Source organism: Chrysochloris asiatica, unplaced genomic scaffold (genome assembly GCF_000296735.1).
Source record: "Chrysochloris asiatica unplaced genomic scaffold, ChrAsi1.0 scaffold00139, whole genome shotgun sequence".
NCBI lineage: Eukaryota > Metazoa > Chordata > Mammalia > Afrosoricida > Chrysochloridae > Chrysochloris > Chrysochloris asiatica.
Genome location: NW_006408657.1, coordinates 1,358,869 through 1,373,119, shown reverse-complemented (window position 1 = coordinate 1,373,119; position 14,251 = coordinate 1,358,869). Strand labels below are relative to the sequence as shown.

The 14,251-nt window shown below is 38.7% G+C and overlaps 1 protein-coding gene across 4 annotated transcripts in view; it reads left to right on the top strand.

Moving 5' to 3' along the window:
- LOC102838260 (dystrophin-like) overlaps nucleotides 1-14,251 on the top strand; it is a 3,237,302-nt gene that overhangs the window by 2,495,953 nt on the left and 727,098 nt on the right. For all 4 annotated transcript variants that reach the window (XM_006870143.1, XM_006870144.1, XM_006870145.1 and 1 more), the window contains one exon: nucleotides 11,048-11,237. In XM_006870143.1, coding sequence (XP_006870205.1) covers nucleotides 11,048-11,237 — 190 coding nt within the window. The remainder of the gene's footprint in view (nucleotides 1-11,047; nucleotides 11,238-14,251) is intronic.

Below are 14,251 nucleotides of genomic sequence, written 5' to 3'. Positions count from 1 at the left end.
TGAAAAATTCTCTGGGCAAATTTTTGAATGATGCAGAAAACATCAAGAGAAGATGGAAGGAATACACAGAGTCACTGTACCAAAAGGAAATGGTTAATGTTCACCCGTTTCAAAAGGTAGTATATGATCCAGAGTCAATGATACTGAAGGAGGAAGTTCAAGGTGCATTGAAGTAATTGACAAAGAACAAGGCACCAGGAATTGATGGAATGGAAATTAAAATCTTTCAAGAAAGTGAAGTGGCACAGGAGGCACTCATTCATCTCTGCAAAGACATTTAGAAGACAACTATCTGGCCAACTGATTGGAAGAGATCCAATTCCAAAGAGAGGTGACCCAACAGAATGCAGAAATCATCGGACAATCTCTTTTATATCCCATGTGAGTAAAGTTTTGCTAAAGGTAATACAGAAATGGCTACAATCATACATTGACAGAGAACTTCCAGAGGTTCAAGCTGGATTTAGAAGAGGCCATGGAATGAGGGATATCATTGCTGATGTACGATAGATCTTGGCTGAAAGCATAGAATATCAGAAAGATGTTTACCTGTGCTTTATTGACTATGCAAAGAATCTAAGTTATGTGGATCATGACAAGCTATGGACAATATTGTGAAGAATGAGTATTCCGAAACACTTAATTGTGCTCGTGAGGAATCTGTACATGGACAAAGAGGCAGTTTTCCGAACAGAACATGGGAACACTGAATGTTTTAAAATTGGGAAAGGTGTGCGACAAGGTTATATTCTTTCACCATACTTATGCAACCTGTATGCTGAGCAAATAATCCAGGAAGCTGGTTTATATGCAGAAAAACATGACATCAGGATTGGAGGATGACTCATTAACAACCTGTGATATGCAGATGATACAACCTTGCTTGCTGAAAGTGAAGAGGACTTAAAACACTAATGAAGATCAAAGAACACAGCCTTTGGTATGGATTACATCTCAGAGTCCAGAAAACAAAAATCCTCACCACTGGACCAATAAACAACATTCTTATCAATGGAGAAAAGATTGAAGTTGTCAAGGACTTCATTCTTCTTGGATCAACTATCAACACTCAAGGAAGCAGCTGTCAAGAAATCAAATGACGTATTGCATTAGGCAAATCTGTTGCACAAGACCTTTTTAAAGTGTTGAAGAGCAAAGATGTCAGCTTGAGGACTAAGGTGCACCTGACCCAAGCCATGGTATTTCCAATAACCTCATATGCATTCGAAAGCTGGACAGTGAATAAGGAAGACCGTAGAAGAATTGAGGCATTTCAGTTATGGTGTTGGAGGAGAATATTGAAAGTGCCATAGGCTGCCAAAAGAACCAATAGATCCATTTTGGAAGAAGTGCAGCCAGAGTGCTCCTTGGAGGCCAGGATGGACAGACTTCATCTCTCGTACTTCGGACATATTGTCAGGAGGGAGCTGTCACTGTAGAAGGATATCATGTTTGGTAGGTGGAGGGTCAGAGAAAAAGAGGAAGACCCCCAACAAGATGGATTGGACAAGCGGCCGCATCAATGGGCTCAAGTGTGGCAACAGTAGTGAGGTTGGCCCAGGATCAGGCAGTGTTTTGTTCTGCTGTATATAATGTCGCTATGGGTTGGTACCGACTCGATGGCAACTAACAACAACAACATGTCAAAAAATTATATATTTGTCTTTTCTGAAAATTAATTAAAATAAATTCTACAACCAGAGTACAGGTAATTTTTTACACACCCCCATTATACAGATGCATTTAACTCTGGTTGTGTAGTGGATTACGAGCTGTGCTACTAACCATGAGAGCCACAGTTTAAACCTACCGGTTGTTTCTTGGGAGAAACATGAGGCATTCTGCTCCCCAAAAGATTTACAACCTCAGAAACTAAATAAGGTCGCTAGGAGTTGGAAGTGATTCAAAGGCAAGGAACCACCACAGCCACCGGGTGTGTGTTTGTGTATGCTCACATATTGTTGTTGTTATGTGCTGTGGAGTCCGGTTCCAACTCATAGCGACCTTGCATAGGGTTTCCGAGGCTGTAAGTCTTTATGGGAGCAGAAAGCCTCATCTGTCTCCCGCGGAACAGCTCACATATGCATACACATAATTAATGATGCTTATAATCCTGGTGTGGTGCTGTGGGATGAGCACTGGACCACAAGTTTGGCTTGAACTGCAAAGTTGGCAGTCCAAGCTCCCCAGCTACTCCACGGACACCCTATACAGGATTGCTATGATTCGGAACGTACTCAACAGCACTTAACAACAAACAGCATAATCCTGATGTGGTACTGTGTGATAATCACTGGACAGCAAGGTCAGTTAGAAACAAAAGGTCAGTGGCTCAAATCTCCTTGGAAACCCTATACAAGGTCACTGTGAGTTGGAACTGACTTGAAGGCACTTGATAATAATAGCTATAATCCTTCTCTGCAATACAGTGATAAACTATTTTTCAGTTATGCATCTAATAGTAGAATGTTGTTGATGTTAAGTGCTTTCTAGTCTGGTTCTGACTCACAGAGACCCTGTATAGGGTTTCCAAGGAGCGACTGGTGGGTTTGAATCATCAATCTTTAGGTAAACAGTGTAGTCAGGGTTTATCCTAGTGTCAGTATATTATGTTTTAGCCTTACCTTTGGAACGTATTTGTTCCCCTTTTCTTTCTCTTTTACTTTTTAATGTATTAAACTGAACTAGAAATAGATGATGCTCAATTTAGTAGGCAATCCTGTTGTCTTAGACACATTTGCAGAGATACTATGATGTGTGTGTGTGTTGAGTTTTTTGACAGGTCAGAGTAATCAATTAAAAAAAATATATAGATAATCAATTTTTTTAAAGACAATGGAGATGCTGAATGCCTGCTTTCTGTCATTTTTTCTCTTTTATGTGGATCATATATGGAGAGTACCTTCTTAGCTAGATTATATTTAGCTTTATAGGTCCAGCACTCTGCTGCATCAGTCGATTCTTGCTTTTCACCAAGAAGAGGCTATAAATGTGATAATGCAAATCTGTATTATTGTTGTTGTTAAGTGCTGTCGAGCCAGTTCCGACCCATAGTAACCCTGTATAGGGTTTCCAAGGAACATTTGGTGAGCTTGAACTGCCTACCTTGCAGTTCAAACCGACCTTGCAATCCAGCACACTAACCCATAGTACCACACCAGTATTAGATCTCCTTAATGGACAACCAAGGGTTAATGGTTGATGAGTGTGAGAATGCTCCATTCTGTTCCCTTTTGAAGCCACATCGTGTTCAAGTAGTTGTGTATTTCTCCACATTTAATAAAACAATCTCCGTTGAGCATGACAATTCAGCTGATCAGTATCCCTAGAAAGCAAATCCTGAGAAAGTAATTAATGACCAAGGAACCTATTGGAAAGCACTTTAGGAATTAACACCTGTGATGGGCGAAAAGGGAAAGAAAGAGAAGCTTGGTTACTATGGAATGGCCACCACAGAGTCCCCTTCCTATGAGGAGCTCTGATGTGTGAAACTAGGGTTGTTGTTTGTCATTAATTTGATTATAGCTAATAGCAACTTTACGCTCATCAGAATTTTCCTGAGTTGGGGCAAGGCAGAGGGAAGGCTTTTATAGGCCCCACATTAACCAGTCATCCCATGCAGCTTGCCCAGGAAGAAGGAGTGGCTTTGCATTAAGAACTCTCTTTGTCTGGGGCCAATTCTCATAAAGGGCTGACAGCTGAGGACTGCCAGCTGACAGCATTCCCAGCAGCTGGAATAAGAAGTGATTCAAGTTTTGTTTTGATTTTTTTATGTTTTTATTGTGAATTGAGTGAAAGTTTACAGGGCAGACCATCAGTTTGACATTCAACAAATCATATACTTTGTTCATTACAATGATTATAATCCCCTCCATGTAATATCAGTTAACAGTATTTCTCTCTATTCATTTTAGATTTTTTTTTTTTTTTTTTTTTTGGTAACACTCAGGCATATATAATAATTTACACCACCAAAGGGCATATTCTGCAAGCCTGCCTCTTGGCTGCCAGCTTTTAGTCCCTCTCTTTCCATGAATCTAGAGTTCTCAGCTGCTCTCTCTCTCCATGTGCCCGTCTCTGTCTCCATCTCTGGTGTCGCTGCTTCTCAGGATAGGGTCCCGCATTCTGCTTGTGCTCTTCTCCCTTGATGGTGCTTAGGATCCTCTGTTTCTGGACTGTTTGATTAACTGCTCCCCTGTTTTTGTTACAAAACTTCTATCTTTACAATTGTGGCAGTCAGAATTAGTCATGATAACAGTTACTCACTATTGAATCATAATAATCTTATCTGCATCTCCTTTCACCAGACCCATCTAGACAAGATGAAAACTATTCAGTGGGGACTATATCTTCCCCCACACACTTTTTTTTTTTTTTTTAATGTTCATTGTGCACCGCACACTCTTAAACTAAACTCCCTCTTGAAAGCTTTTAAGCCAGCCTTTTTGTGCCTTTATCATCCCCTCAGTTTAGGTAGCCAGTGTCTAAGTTGCCCATACCTATCTACCTGTCTACAGAGGGAAGCAGTGTTTTTGTTTTAAAAGGGGTCTGAGCAGCCCAGCTGGCGCCCTGGTGGCACTGTGGGTTAGACGTTGGAAGGCTATGTATGGTTCTAACCCATCAGCTGCTCCGCAGAAGAAAGATGAGGCTATCTGCTACCGTAAAGATTAGAGTTTTGGAAACCCTAAGAAGCAGTTATCTATGATTGCTATGAGTTGGAATTGACTCCATTGACAGTGAGTTTGTGTGGACTCTATAGCACAGCATACACAAGAATAGTCTCAAAGTGTGTCACAATGTTTCTCAAACTTTAGCTTGTATAGAAAACTTATGAAAGCCAGAACCTGTGTAAGGTGGAAGCCTATCAGAGAAGAAAACTGAAATATTACCCACTAAATATCAGTTGGACCCCACTCGAAGGCACTTAACAGTAATAATAGAGAGCTATGGTGGTGTACCGCTGAGCCAGTTCCGACTCACAGCAACCCTGTATAGGGTTTTGAAGCTGTAAATCTTTACTGGAGCAGAAAGTCTCCTCTTTCTCCCGTGGAGCAGCTGGTAGATCCGAACTACTGACTATGCAGTTAGCAGCCCAGCTTATTAATAAGCTACAGGGCTTATTAATAAAAAGCTATAGAAAAGTGGAAAACTAAACAGTCCCATTGAGTTCTGACTTTCACACGTTTAAATATATCATAAACACCTGGATGGCTTCTTAAAACACAATTTGCTAGACTCTAGTGTGGCACTGTGGGCTAAGTCGTTTGAATTGCAAGGTAGTTTGAATTGCAAAGTCGTTTGAATTGCAAGGTCAGTGGTTCAAGCTCACCAGCTGCTCTTTGGAATCCCTATACAGGGTCGCTATGGGAATCGACTCGACAGCACTTAACAACAACAACAACAACAACAACAACAACAACAACAAACCTAGCTCTGGTAGCGTAGTGGTTACGAATTGGGCTGCTAACCTCACAGTCTGCAGTTCGAAACTACCAGTTGTTCCGCGGGAGAAAGATAAGGCTTTCTACTCCCATAAAGATTTACAGCCTCGGAAACCCTGTGCATGGTCACTATGAGTCGGAACCGACTCCAAGGTACTTAACAACAACAACAACAAACCCTCAAGGAAACGAGCTCTGTTAGCGTAGTGGTTACGAATTGGCCTGCGAACTTTAAGGTCAGCAGTTCGAAACTATTAGCCATTCCGCGGGAGAGCGATGAGGCTTTCTGCACCCGTAAGATTTACAGCCTTGGATAACCCTATGCAGGGTCGCTATGAGTCAGAACCGACTCCACGCACGGCACACGGCACACCACCACCACCCCCGTCAGAGTTTCTACTTTAATATAGATAAGACCTTGGTGGTGCTGTGGGTTAGGCGCTAGGCTCATAACTGCCAAATGTAGGTTCAAACCCACCAGCTATTCCATGGGAGAAAGATGAGACTGCATGCTTTTATAAATATTTATTTATAATCTTAGGTTGCTATGAGTCGGAATCAACTCTATGACAATATGTGTTTTTCTCTATTTTTTTTTAAGTTGGGAGTCTGAGAATTTGTATTTCTAATAAATTCTCAGATTATGCGGAATCTTTTAATCTATGTATCACATCACTGTTTATTAACATACTTAGAATGATATGTTGTTGGTGGTAAGTGCCATTGAGTCAGTTCTGACCCATAGCAACCCTGTACAGAGTTTCTGAAGAGTGGCTGGTGAGCTTGAACCACCGACCTTGCAGTTTAAACCAACCTTAATTATACAAGGCCCCTTTTTGAACTTAAGTGTTTCTAAAACTTTTATGTGTTTAACTGTCTTTTGGATATTGAGTTCTCCTGCCTATTATTATAAGATGGAGTCCTGGTATGACATTGTAGGATAAACTCTAAGATCGGTTTGAATAGCAAGGTTGGCAGTTCAAACTCACCAGTAATCCTCAGAAACCCTATACAGGGTTGCTGTGAGTTGGCACTGACTTGACAGCACTTAACAAAAACAAATGAACAGAATGAAAACCTTTGAAAATCAACACATCATTATTACCCCATCAAGTTATGAACTATTTTGGTTCGTTATTAAACTGAAGTAACTGATTATTAAACTCCCTGATATATAAAAAAAAGTTGTTAACCAATTCAGATGATTCTATTTGTCAAGCATCATTTCTATATCTCGTATATGATCATTGCTACTTTTAAAAGTCAGTTAAATTTTCTCCAGGGTCTACAATTTGATTAACTAGACAAAGAAATGCAAAAACAAAAACATAATCACCTAGGTTCAAGCCTCCTAAGATCTTTAACTTTGTTCTAAGTCTTTTTTATTTTTATTTTTTTCTGCTTCTCACTATTTCTCTATTTGTAATTTACCACATAAACCATTAAAAGCCTTTTGGTTAAGGAAAAATTTTAAACTTTTAAACTATGACATACATTTAGAACTCTTTTGAATGCAGAGATGAAAATTAAGTGCCCTTGACTCATTTCTAGACTAGACTTGGCACAATTAAAAGTTAGGAATTCAATATGCATACAGGGCTCCCAGTAGAAAGGATATAGCCTTAAAACTCCCACATAAGCAGGAACCAACAAGCTCATCTATGATCAAAGAGGTCTGTAAAAGGAGCTCATTTGAAGAGATTTTCTGTAGTTGCAGTCACTGGATTGTGTGTTTTCCAAATTAGAAAATATTCAGGCGGATGTTGTCCATATTTCAAATAGAAAGGGGATCCTTTAGGAAAATCAGTGCATCACCTTACTGAAAAGGTTACTGCTTTCCCTAAAGGCCTAATTTACAGAGCAGTACACTCCCTGGTAGGATTTGGCTGGAAATCGCATTGTCTCAGTCGAACCCTTTCATCTGATTTATGTGCATTGCATTTTACAAATATCTCTTGGAAAGTTGTTTACTAGTGAGTGACTTACTCTTGAAGCAGAGAGTAAGTGGTGTTTCTGGCTGAAAGATAGAGGAATAAAGGATGCATCCAGTGCAACAACTAATCATGAAGTAGAAGCTGATCATAAAATGCACACTATCTAATTCTTGAAGCTTTGCTCTGCCACAGGGAGTTTTATATTGCCCTTTTATTCTGCGGGAAATTGGTGTCTTTTAGAAAACAAGTCACTGTCCAATCTAACATTTGTCTTCTGGAATGTGACAATTTATTTGGGTCCCAAATTTTGACCTGGAGATGGATGAACACCGAATGATTTTGAACACCCAGCTAACCAAGAAATAGTAACTAAAACTGGATGGAATTGTCATGTTTGTGGGACAAAACAGTCAAATGTCAGCAGTTTTATATGGTCTAACCTATAGATGGCATGCCAGATTGTAACAAAAAGATTTTCAGTGCTGTTAAAATGGTCTGAATTAAAAAGTAAAACAAAAACAACATAATAATAAAAAGTGAATCAGCAAAAAATGATGTTTTTTTCTATTTCTCTCTGGAAATTGGATTAAGCCACAGATCAGCAATCCAGCCTTGCTTCCAGAGATTGTTTTTTGTTGTTGTTGTTGCTGTTATTGCACTTGTTGTGTGCCATTGAGTTGGTTCTAACTCATAGCTATCTTGTATAATGTTTTTGAAAGCAGTTGGTGGGTTTGAACTACTGACTTTGTAGTTACCTTTCCAGTGCTTCTTCTACAGTGCCACATCAGGGTTTTTACATGAGGTTTAACTTCATTGTCTAACCAGAGACTCCACCATCTTTCAGCTGTGCTGCATTAGAGTTTATTTAGGAGTTGATAAATAGCATAGTTCAATGCTTACTCCCCCTCCCCAATAGCTGCATCCTCATAAACCTATTCTACCCTTCACCAGTTAATGCAGACAGGAGATTTTTATCCAGTATGAACATAGAAACTACACTGTGGAAGACTGTGTGCTCAGCAAAAACCTCACCCATGATGAATAAACAGCTCTTCTGGGGGCTTTGCTGCCACTAGCTTGGCAGGAGTTGTTTACTGCCTGGTTTGCACATCCCATGATAAAGTTGCTGCTGAAATAAATTGCAGCTTTGCATAATTATCGACAATCACATCTTATCAAGCCGTGTGTATCACAGTCAAGTGTTCAATTTTTTAAAATCCATTTTTAGCTTATGTTTAATACCAGAAACTGTTTGTGTAATAATAGAAAGCAAATAAGGCATTTAAATAGAGTACTAGTTTACTCACTGCAGGGAAATCTTACCTGAATCTTTTTAGATGGGCCTGTTACTGCCTAAGGCAATTCCCTCCCAAGCTAGAGTTGTTTTTACGGACTTGTTGCTGAGGGTATATATGTGTGCCCAAAATATGTACATTCGACACATTATCAGAAAATAGGAATAAATATTCTCGATTTTTGTTTCATTCCTAGAGGACTGGAGGAGAGAGCTGACATTTTTGAGTAGCAATGTTGTTGTTGTGACGTGCCATCGAGTTGATTCCGACCCATAGCGACCCTGTATAGGGTTTTCAAGGAGCAGCTGGTGAGCTTGAACCAACCTTATAGTTCAAACGAGTTTGCAGTCTGATGCGTTCACCCACAGCGCCATACCGGGACTCCTTTGAGTAGCAAAGGAGTAGTATGTGAGAAGTTCTGGTGTGGCACGGTATGATCAACACTGGACTAATAAGCCCAAGTTCAATGGTTCAAACCCACCATCCACGACTTGGAAACCCTATGCAGAGTCACTATGAGTTAGAACCAACTCTATGGCACTAAACAGTAACAACACAATATATGAGGAGTCCTGGTGTGATGCTGTAGGATTAGCAAATGGACTGTTAACCACAAGGCTGGTGGTTCAAATCCACCAGTCACTCCTTGGAAACCCTATACAGGGTCACTATGAGTTGGAACCAACTCAATGGCACTTAACAACAATACAGTCTGCGAAGGAGTACTGGTATGGTGCTGTAGGATAAGCACTAGATTGCTAACAGCAAGGTTGAAGATAATGGAATTTCTCCATGCTTTTTTTGAAGTCCCTTCATACAATGCATCTAAAGTTGACTGTCTCACACATTATAAAACAAACACACAAAACAATAGTTGTCATCAAGCCACTTCCAACTTGATGGAGGTTCAAACCCACCAGCTGCTCCTCAGAAGCCCTATACAGGGGAACTATGAGTCAAAATCAAGTCAACAGCACTTAACAGCAACAACAGCAATATTATGTTAGGGGTCTCTGGGCAGTGCAAACAACGCCTTAGGGCTCTGTTCAAGTTGACCCAGACACAGGTGCTTCCCATGAAACACCTGGCGATCTGCCTTAGAAAATTCGGCCTGGGAAAACTCTGTGAAGCACAGTTCAGCTTTGACACACATGGGATCACCATGAGTTGGAACTGACTTGATGACAAACTGTTGTTTTGTGTGTTTGTTTTATAATATGTGACACACTCAACTTTAGATGCATTGTATGAGGGGACTTGGGAAAAAAATCATGGAAAAATTCCGTTCTCTTTCTGTTTTTCCATGAACTTTTTGAAGCCCCCTCATATTTTAATTCTCATAACAGCGATTGGCACAGCATATGAGAAACTGAGATGTGAGAGCGGCTACCTAGCAAGGGGCAGTAATATTTGAGTCTGCAGTTGTCTCGTCTTTAAGGCTGTCCAAGGGGCTGCTGTTATCTTTTCATTCCACTTTTCTTTTTCCTCAAACTTTTCTCCATGTTACCTATAAGTTTTCTTTTGGAAAATATTTTCAGTTCTATGATCATCAGGTAATGAAAGCTAACACAATAGTTATAATAAACCAGTGCCATACAAACTGATATTTGATGCAATGGTTTCAATGAAATACGTTTTATTTCTACTTACTGGTCTTTTTCATTTCCCTTTGTCCTCCTATTGCCTTCTTTCTTTTCCCTTCACTGTTGAATGAACGTTCTACCCTAGATTCACATTTTCTGGATGTTTCTCTTTACCTTTCTAATTCTTGTTTTCTCTCTCGGCATGACATTAAAGATAAGCATGAGGTAGGGATTTTAGGTTTTGGCAGCACATTAAATAAGATTTCAAAATTTATTTGAAAAAATTAAAAATCTAAATGGAGACCTAGTGTGCTGATAGAGGATAAGTACTGGACTGATTAACCACAAAGCTGGTGGTTCAAACAAACCAGGTGCTCCTCATAAACCTCACTATGCGTTGAACCAAATCAATGGCACTTAATAACAACAGATCTCTAAAAACAATGACATTTTTGAAAGTCTATGTATACACTTTTAAAGATCCAATTTTTCAGCTATATAATCTTCTTGTGAGTATTATAAAATCTATAATAATAATGTATTGTTAAATGGATACCCTTGCATGCCTTGCCCAATATAGAAGCCTAAGTAGACATAAAAGTGAATGAACTGCAAGTTGTTCTAGGTGATTTTCTTGTCATTGTAACTCTTAAGAGGAGTTTTAACAACAGTTCCATCCTTGGTTGAGATCCTAAAATTTTGTGCCTCCATCTTTATTTGCTCTTTTTATGGAGTTCATTGGGTACACTGTTCTGATACATGAGAATTGCGTCTGAATGTTTGTTCCTTTACAGGGTGAGTGAGCGAGAGGCTGCTTTGGAAGAAACACAGAGATTATTCCTACAGTTCCCCCTGGACCTGGAGAAGTTCCTTGCCTGGCTTACAGAAGCAGAGACAACTGCCAACGTTCTGCAGGATGCCACTCATAAGGAGAGGCTTCTAGAAGACTCCAAGGGAGTAAGAGAGCTGATGAAACAATGGCAAGTAAGTGAAGCATTTCCACTTTAGCATTCTTGTGAATCTAACTGAACAATTCTTGGCATTTGTACTATGTGTACTTCTAACTGCTGGGGTCAGTAGCAAATACTTGTTTTCTATGGTTTAATATGCATAGGCATTTGGACAAGGAGGAAAAGGACAGAGGGAGAAGGGAAAGTAACTTCTTTCATTTTACACCCTGACCTTTTAAAAAAGACATGGGGTCCTGGTATGGCGCTGTGGGTTAATGTGCCAGACTGCAAAGCCGTTTGAAATGCAAGGTCAGCAGTTCAAGCTCACCATCTGATCTTCAGAAACCCTATACAGGGTCACTATGGGTCGATGGCATTTACCAACAACAACATTTTTTGAAAAGGAAAACTTGCATATAAAAACCAAAGCTTTTGTTAAGAAGCAGTGTTGCTCACCCTGAGAAATAAGTTAAGGATTGGTTTATTAAATTAAGAAATTCAACATTTCTGAGTGTTTATTTCTTATTTTATAAGGAACGCATTTGTATGATGTTTCTGGGGGTTTTGTCCCTAAATTTTATTTATTATGCTGTTGTTGAGAATATACACAACAAAACATACACCCAAGCAAAAGTTTCTACCTGTCTAATTTAGTGACACTGATGGCATTCTTCAAATTATACAGCTATTCCCAACCCATTTCGGAATGTTTTTCCATCTTCTTCTTCCTCCTTGATGTTTGTTTTCTGCTTTGATATGGTATTTGTTATGTTGGAACACTACTATGCATAGAGAAGGTGACGGTAGTAATATAAGAGCTTCAGCTGGAGTGTTTCATTTCTAGCTTTATCATTCTCTTCTGATCCCACTTGTTCCTTCATAATGTATGGTGAGTCAGTGTTATCATTTGGAGATAGTTCGGTGCTAACAATATCTGATTTTATCATTGAACATATCTACCACAGCTTGTGATAGAGTATAAAAGTAAGACACATTTAGATTTTTGGTCGCTTTTCGATTTATTGTTAGAGAATGTACTATTTTAACTTATTTTTCCTATGGTATTTAATAAATACAATTTTAATTCAGCTTGCAAGTGCCTGTGGTTCACGTGTTTGCCTCAACTGTGTTAAAGGAACAGTAAAACTGTGATTAAGTGGATTTTTAACATATTACCTTGAAAAATAATCATCATATGATTAAAAACATAATTTGGTATCAGGGATTTAATCAAAACATCCTCTAAAATAGTATAAGCCTAGTTGAGGACTACATCCATCTATCTTAATATACATCTTATATTTATATCTACAGTACTATGCAATGAGAACTTATATTCAAATTCCTGATGCTAAGAGATTGTAAAATTCTTAATTATTAAAGAAAAATGTATCATGGTTGCTAACTATAAAAATGTACTTATTTTTAAAAGTCTGCTTAGAGTTCTTGAAAAGCTTAAGTGAGACATTTTCCCATTAAATGGAGTCTTGGTATGGCACTGTTAGGGTAAGCACTGGACTGCTAGGTAGATTTGAACCACAAGGTGGCTGTTCAAACCCACCAGCCACTCCTTGGAAACCCTATACAGGGTCACTATGAGTCAGAACCAACTTGATGGCACTTAGCAACAACAACAAATAGTGGGTCTAACTACGAATCCAAAATTATTTAAAAACAGAGACAATTTTCTCATTCCCTTTCAGTTGGTACTGTGTTTTCTACAAATTCCAGTTGCCTAATGTTTAAGCTATATTTTATTAATAGGAATGTCTTTTATAACCAGTTCTGATTCTTAGGTAACTGAATAATAGTTCTTTGATGAAAGATCTGGAGATGCCATGGCAAAAACTTTAAAGTACTGAAACTCTCGATTATTTGTTAATGATACATTTCAACTGTTAGTATTGAATCAAGATACTGGGGTATAAGAGCATGGAATGAAAATGCTGAGTTTGAAAATAAATAAAACAACATATCTTTGGAGATTATAAGCAATTTCAGTATTTCAGCTAAATGGAAGTGTATGTTTTCTTCCCTCAGAGTATGATTTTTTATTTTGAACAAAAGGAATATTCTATGGTAAACATAAAATAAAAGAAGCATAGTGGTATGTCTTTTCATTTCATCTAAAGAGGCAAAAAATATTGTATTCATTGTTTGATTCATGCTGTATAGCAAACAAAATTCTTCCAGATCAGAAAAAGAAATCTCCAAATGCCTATTGGCAGCAGCAGCTTTCCCAAGATTCCAATATATATGTCTACCAAAAGCTGCGATGTTGGACTTTATACAAATGCTACAGAATGGAGTGAGGAGGTGAAACTATTCACAACATATATTTTGCTATATGACTGTCAATTTGTTATTCTATATATGAAGACCCTAGCTCATGCTAAACTGCCTGCCACTCTTTGTCATCTATGTCATAGACTGTTTAATTCTTCCAGCAATAATCATATTTCATAGGTTCTACAAGCACATATGTGGTGACAGTGGTAGAATTCTCCCTTTTCATGCAATAGACCTGAGTTCAAATCCTCGCTAATAATACCCATCTGTCAGTAGAGGCTTGCATGCTGTGATGATGCTGAGCAGGTTTCAGCTTAACTCGCAGACTAAGACAGACTGGGAAGAAAGGTCTGGTGATCAACTGCCAAAAAAAAAAAAAAAAAAGCCAATGAAAACCCTATGGATCATAATAGTTAGATCAAGCAACTGATGATAGGGATGGTGCAGGACTGGGCAGCATTTCATTCTGTTGTGCATGGGGTCACCTGAGAGTAAAATGCCAACTTGAGGGCTGCTAACAACAGCAAGAACTATAGATGGTCTATTAGATATATATGCTTCCTAAGTGGAATAACCTGATTAATTCCATCCTGAAGCCATTAGACTTTCCCTTTTATATAAGATAAAAACAAAATGTTACCTTTCTTTCTAAAGGCAAGGACATTATAGCTGTCCTTGAACTTCAAGATGAGGGGATTTTTCTTATAAATTATGGCTATTTCTGATAGTCTAAATGGAATTTTTAAATATATATATATT